The 7,500-nt window shown below is 42.8% G+C and overlaps 1 protein-coding gene across 2 annotated transcripts in view; it reads right to left on the bottom strand.

Annotated features, from left to right (window-relative positions):
- Positions 1–7,500, bottom strand: part of frmd4a (FERM domain containing 4A) — a gene marked incomplete at both ends in the record, with an annotated part of 123,926 nt that overhangs the window by 18,930 nt on the left and 97,496 nt on the right. For both annotated transcript variants that reach the window (XM_080737442.1, XM_080737441.1), the window contains 3 exons: positions 2,505–2,646; positions 5,565–5,703; positions 7,499–7,500. The exon at positions 7,499–7,500 is cut by the window's right edge and continues 75 nt beyond it. In XM_080737442.1, coding sequence (XP_080593568.1) covers positions 2,505–2,646; positions 5,565–5,703; positions 7,499–7,500 — 283 coding nt within the window. The remainder of the gene's footprint in view (positions 1–2,504; positions 2,647–5,564; positions 5,704–7,498) is intronic.

Here is a 7,500-nt window from a genome sequence, read left to right as displayed (position 1 = left end):
CAGAAGTGCACAGCACATTGCACGTCCATGATCAACATTTCACACATTTGTAGCAAAAGAGAAAGCGTTTCGGACACGTAGCAAAATACCTTTATTTTTCAATTATTACATTCTTTGGCTGCTGAGCTACGGCAGAGTGTGGAGAGAGCTGGGATGCTGCCTTCCTAGGGACTGTAATTGATTTACCAAGGTGTCAAGTCTGGGCTGCACTTTAAATAGCTGACCCTACAGGGTCTAGCATGCACAGCACATCATAAACACTTGCCTGTTAGTCCTGATACAGTGCTATGCATGTCTAGCCCTGTCAATCCCGGAGGAAGGGTGATGGTATTAGATAATGGTGCTTTTCCTCTACATGGCACTGACTCGACCTTTTTCACTCTAGGTAGAACCCCCTTAATATAGGTGGCTGTCATAAATCTAGCGTAGCGTAGTTCATTGGGACACGGAAGTTAGAGTCCTAGATTTACCCCGGGCCCCCCCATCTCATTCGCCAACAGTTCATTCACACATACGCCTCCAGTCAATCCACGTACCTACGTTCATTCGCCACTAGCTACTTCTCACACTCCCCCTTTTCCCAGGGTAACTCAGGCGGTCTTTTAAGCAGCTTCAGCTCACCGCTCATTCTTTTCGAGCAGCTGTCAAAGCAGGTCGTGCTTGACAGCGTCGGAAAATTCCTCCTCCTCCCCGGCCTCCTCCCTTGGCTTTAATTCATGATTGATAGGAGGTTGGCTCATTCCATGGTTATTCTACATGTGACTATACTGGAGTTGATATTAAGATTGTACATTCATGATGTAGTGATGTACGTTGTTGTACTGTATTATGCTCTGCTCTGGGGGTCTGAGATAGCAGATTCTGTGACATGTACGTTTACACAGATCAATCTGTATATCATCAGAGCAGAGCCCATCTGCCAAACTCAATGCAATATCATTGCATAAATGTTACGTTACTTCAATAAACGTTTTATGTTCAACTCTAAGCTGAAGTGTCTAAATGAATGGCATTCAACCGTGATTTGTGTTAGACTATAGCTCCAAAGTAGTCATCAAAATCCATCCAATTTCAATACAATAACACTCATGTTCAACATGGTAGATTCTGGGGAAAATAATGATCCGGGCCAGATTATTAATATATTAGTAAGTGCCTCAGTATGTTCTTTTGCACGGAGATGGGCAGTGAGGAGAGAGGGAAGGGAGAAAGAAAGCCTAAGGAAATAGATATGTAAGCCTTGGGCTACACTCTGTAAGAATGTCTCGAAACCAATGCATCCCTTTCTTTATTTGTCTCTCCTCAATGGGCAGACGTTAAAAGTCATTCATATCCATAGAGCTCTGACTCAAGGACGCATAGCACACACAGACCATTGTGTCTCTGTAATGCTTTAATTGGTGGTTTAAATAAAGAGGAATATACAGTAACTGGGAATGAGTGAGTGATATTTAAGTTAATATGTCAAGAACTCAAGATATCAAGATGTGTCTTGGACAAAGGAGGAGACATAACTGGAGGAAGGTGTGATTCTTTGCATGTCCAAAATTCCAGTTTCCACCTTCTCCCAAAATTATTCAGCAAGCACATTATCAATACTGCTTGATGGTCGTACGCACACTTTTCCATGGCAGAATATTGTTTGTGTCACTTAAATAACAATTGCACCAAGGTTCAAGCGCACCTAGCTCTTAAATTGAATGGGACACATTGGTCTAATTTATGTTGTGCCCCCAACACACCCATGATAACTACTATTTATTATGTTGTTACCAGCTTGTCCAGCAGGGTCGACATATGAAAGCCATGCTGGGTTAAAGGAGAGTGCTAAATACGTTTCTCTTTTCTTTTCTTCTCTTCTCTTCTCTTCTCTCTCTCTCTCTCTCTCTCTCTCTCTCTCTCTCTCTCTTTCTCTCTTTCTCTCTGCAACCTCATTACCTCCTCCTACACAGACGGACTCATTGTTTTGCTCTGTCCACTCACCAGTTCCAATGCCGCTGCCCCTCTCATTCCCACACACACTAAATTTAGAGGCAGGGGGCCTCACGAGGATGGGTAAGGGATGACAAGGAGGGTGGGGGTCCTGTTCTATACATACAGACATAAGACTGGGAGGGGTGGGCTTCTGTGTGTGTGTGTGTGTGTGTGTGTGTGTGTGTGTGTGTGTGTGTGTGTGTGTGTGTGTGTGTGTGTGTGTGTGTGTGTGTGTGTGTGTGTGTGTGTGTGCGCGCGCACGTGCATATTTGTGTCTCAAAACATTCCTCTCAGAATCAATGCCCTCTGTCCAAAAGCAGCTGTTTCTGTCTCTCTAGATTTCAGCACACATGTGCAGAAACACACACATGTGCCCCCACTTACACACACACACACACACACACCCACACACACACACACACACACACACACACACACACACACCCACACACACACACACACACACACACACACACACACACACACACACGCACGCGCGCGCGCACACACACGCACGCACTCACACTGACCTGAGGAGAGCAAACTACCACTGCTGCCGCTGATGATCTTGCCCTTGCTGCCCATGTTGGCCAGCTTGGAGGTCTTCAGAGTCCCCGTCTCCGTCAGGTCGATGGCGATCTCGCTCAGACTCCGAGCCGCGTGGATCTTGGACTGGACGGAGAGGAACACACCTGGTCAGTTTCATTTAAAACAACGCTATACTAAGTGCCCGGGTGCATTTGTGCAGCCACAATTCACCGTTTGTCAGCCTTCTGATTGGTCCCTGAGACTCCCTGACTGGTAGCCCTGGGCGATATACCGATTATATCGTATATCGCGATATCAAAGGGCAATACCGATATTAAAAATGAATACCGTATATCGTCATTAATAAAAAAAATATTAAAATATTTTTTTTTTGGGCCAAAAAACACCTAAAATACTTTTTTTCAAGCACTGTAACTGTATTTATGCTATAATTGTTCGAGTCTATTGTAAAACAACTATAATTTTCCTAAGAGAACATTTACATAACGGAATTTCATTCAGAGACGCGTTGCGTGCTGCTCGTGCGTGACGTATGTACGTCTGCCCCTATGGTCAGCCCTCACGGATCACAGATCATCACACAGAGACAGAGCAGAGACTTCGTTCGTGCCCTGGCTGTATATTGTCATGCTGGAGTAATTTACATGTTTGTGAAGAAGTCATGTGTGCTCCTCATGGAAATGTGACCGTATGGATATAATCCCAATCTCCATTCTGAATTTCTGTTGTTAGCGATAGCAGCACTGCTAGTTAGCAAACAATTAGCACTTTGCTAAAGCCCTGTTGCCTTCATAGAGTCATGATGATGCGATAGTGTGACATGACATAAGTCAGTCAGTTCATCCATGTTCAGACAGTGTTCGATTGAATATGCCAACTACGCTAGGATTATATCTTGAGTGAACACTAAACAAACTGCATTGTCCGCACAAAGCATTGACGTTTAGTTGACTTTTCATTGCTTATGCAACAGATGGAGGCAGCTGGGCACACTGACTCCATCTAGTGGCGTAAAACTAAATTGCACTTGAAAAAATATATCATTTTTTCTCCAATTCAAGTTTCTTTTATTGGACGATAATACCGAATATCGCGGTATTATTTTAAATATCATATCGATATTTAAAAAGGCCATATCGCCCAGGCCTACTGACTGGCCAACCAGAAAAGAACATTCACTTTTTGCTATCGGGGGTGGAGTTTGTGCAGTGGAGAATGTTGCTTCAGGCTTTCAACAACGGTCCGCTCTGCGGAGCACGGCGTTCGCGCAGTACGGCCGTGCGAGGTGATAGCGATCTCGCTCATCATAATGAATAAGCTTCAACAAACTAGTTCACATGGACCATATCAATGTAACTAAGAGTTACGATTGGGTACATATATTTTAAATGGGCAGAATTACGAAAAGCCAGCCTATTATGTGAGGAGAACTATAATCTGGCTGTCATCTTCCTACCCAAGATGCACTGCGCTTTCTCTTTCTATTTCTATTCTCTCTCTGATCCAGAGGATTAAACTAATTAAAACATATATTTTCGGGGGGAAACTACTGTTTTGCTATGTAATTACTGTACCTTTTTCTTCCCTTTTTATTAATATCACGTAGATGTGTTTTTTTTTTGGTACTTTATATAGCTGTAATGAGGCTATGAAAAAAAAATCCCATCCACTTCCACTATAAAAGAATCTGCAATGGTGATTCTGTCCCACTGGGATTAAACAAATTAAAACATATATTTTCGGGGAAACCCCCTGTTTTGCAATGTAACTACTGTACCTTTGTCTTCCCTTTTTATTAATATCACCTAGATGTTTTTCCTTTGGTACTTTAAATTGCAATAATGAGGCAATGAAAATACCCTCTCCCCCCATTCACTGCCACTATAAAAACAATCTGCCCAGGGTCAAATGTACCACCACTAGAAATTCGCGGCCGCTGTGCGGCCGCTCAATTTCTAGACCTCGCGGGCTAGGCGCGGGCGCTCAGGCAGGCCTGCTCTATATTTGATCAACATAAGGGGTTTAGGTTTTAAGTCAGATTAATCATGAACAAAAAGGCACACTTGGTTGGACACCAATAACTCAGGAAACAGGAACAATTGAAAGTGTCCAGTGTAGTCAACGTGTGCATTTCCAAATCCTCATCTACTATTATTCATTATTAATATCTATCTCTCTATATTTCTATCTATCTCCCTCTGCCTCTATTGATAGATGCATGTACTGTATCTATCTATCTGTGCCTCTCTATAGTATATTAATTATTATTATTATTATTATTACTATTGTTATGATTTGTAGGATCTCTCTCTCTCTCTGTGTGTGTGTGTGTGTGTGTGTGTGTGTGTGTGTGTGTGTGTGTGTGACACAGCCCTCCCTCTCTGTTGTAAATGTAATTCGATACACTGCCCTGCTCCTCTCCCCTTCTCTCTTCTCTCTCTCTCTCTCTCTCTCTCTCTCTCTCTCTCTCTCTCTCTCTCTCTCAGTGCCTGTGTGAGGGACATGTCCGTCCGTTACTGCCCTGTGCCTATGCTTGAAGTGGGCGTGGCCTCTAAGCCAATTGTATAAGTAGATAGTAACAGGGCAGAATGGGGCGGGATTTGCAAATGACTGAATTTACTGTAGATCTTTGTTAATAAGGCCATAACTATCAATCTAAAAATATATATATATATTGCACAAAAAAGCATTGCAGATGCCCTAGCACCCAAAACATAACTGACTGCAGAAACTTCCCACTGGACTTCAAGCAACTCTGACTTCAGAGGGTTGACATTTCTCTATTATAAATCCTTGTTTTGAGTGGTCTTGTGTAATATTGTAACATTCTGAAATATGGACTTTTGATATTCATTCATTCAGCTGTATACCATAGAAAATCTAAATCTTAAGAAAAACAGTTTGGAATGATTCACTGCATGTGCAATGTATCTAGAACACATGAATGTTTCAAAAAATATATGCAAGTTTCAAGAAAATGTACACAATATTAAAAGTTTTCGAGGTTGACTTGCAGTATGTGAGTGTCCAGTGGGACTGACCTTGCTCTGCTTGCGGTCCAGGTAGAACTGGTGCTGGCTGATGGCCATGGCCCAGATGGACTTGATGAGCGCAGGGCAGGCGTACCAGGTGTGCACGGCGATGCCACTGTGGCCAAACGTCCTTCTGGTCACCGACGCCCTACAGTGGGAGCGGACACAAGGCCTCCTTATATACACTGAATACAACCGCTATGTACTACCGCTGGTACCCGTCAATGCTACTATTAGTACCTAGCGTTATTCTACTACGCCTGCTACTACAGTTCTAGCACTGATAGTACTGGAGTAGTAGCAGGGCTTGACATTAAGGCTTGTCCTGTTGTCCGGGACAAGTAATAAATCCTTTCGGACAAGTTCATTAAAAATGTACTTGTCCAAAGGACAAGTGCATCAAAGAGTTAATGTCAAGCCATGAGTAGTAGTAGTAGTAGTAGTAGTAGTAGTTTTGTCTTGAAATCCTCACTCAAACACATGCAGTGGTGTAAAGTAACTAAGTACTTTACTTGAGTATTTCCATCTGCTAGATCCGTTTGTACATTTGAAAACTCGAAATGGGACATTCTGCATAATGAATACTTTCTACGTGTGGTAGAAAGTACATGTTTATGTCAATACTTTTGTACTTTAAATTCCGTACTTTTACTCGTAACAGAGTGTTTCTACATTGCAGAATTGATACTTTTACTTAAGGTAGGTAAAACATTTGAGTACTTTTTCCACCACTACTCAGACACACCTGTAACCAAGCAACATCAGGCCAGCTTTACACTAATGACTGGCTCCCTAAAAGAGAAAACACCACAGCTCTCTCTCTCTCTCTCTCTCTCTCTCTCTCTCTCCCTCTCTCATTCCCTCCCTGTCTCTGTAGAATAACACTCCACATATATAGGCATGTTAAATAAACATAGGAGAGGTCACTTCCTCCGCCAAACAGCTATCAGACGGTCATCCATCCTTCTGCGGTTAGCTTTCCAGCGCTCACTGTGCGTGCGTGTGTGTGTTCATGTACGTACTGTAGGTATTAATAAGCAGCCCATCAATCCATGTCAGGGGGAGACCCCCCATATCTAGCTCGGTTTCCAACAAAAACAGAATTGGATCGCTATCGCTTTTATTCACACTGTACATTACTGTATGTGGTTTGATTCCGAACATTTGCATCTAGTTCAGTATTGGCCTACAGTATTAAGGGCTACTGTCCAGTGGACATGGATCCAAGGGAACGCACTAAAAGCCTGGTAGTCTTCTAAAAGCTAGCCAAAAGCTTGCTTTCTCCAGTCGATACCATGAAACCAATTTGAGCATGCACGCTGTGATGAAACAGCTGTTCCTACACAGCAAAGTTGTACAGATAAATTAACGCCACGTCTCTTTTTACACTTCCGGCGACCACTCAATATCACAAAGCACTATATCGTCACTGTCGGGCAGAAACCTCGTATCTCCAAGTTTCAAATTTGTATGTATTTTCGTTAAGTAAAGCCCTGCTTCATCATACAAAACAGTCTCACAAAACTAGTGAAAATATCAGATCTACAAGCACACAACGCCTCGCACCGCGAGGCGTTGTGTGCTTGTAGATCGTCTATTTTCACAATTTTAAATCGTCTTTTTAAATAATAACCAAAAAAGGAAGGTTTTGGACATACAAGGTTTCCACCCAACAACGACGACATGCTATATTCTTTCTAGGTATGAAAGGTGCTATAAACAAATCCAGTTGTTATCACTATTGCTGCTGTTAACAGTCATGGAACAAATCAATTGTCTGAGAGCCTCTCTCTCTGATGTTCCCGAGGCAAAGCTGCAATCACTCTCTCAACACTGCAACCTACTGTATGTATAGCACACCACTGGGAATACCAAGAAACCTGCCATAATGTAGCAGCAGCGGAGAAATGTGACGACGGGGTCAAAGCGTGGCATATATTTACCT

Source organism: Nannobrachium achirus (genome assembly GCF_963921795.1).
Source record: "Nannobrachium achirus genome assembly, chromosome: 11".
NCBI lineage: Eukaryota > Metazoa > Chordata > Actinopteri > Myctophiformes > Myctophidae > Nannobrachium > Nannobrachium achirus.
Note: the sequence above shows the minus strand (reverse complement) of the source record. Positions and strands in the feature narration are given on the sequence as shown.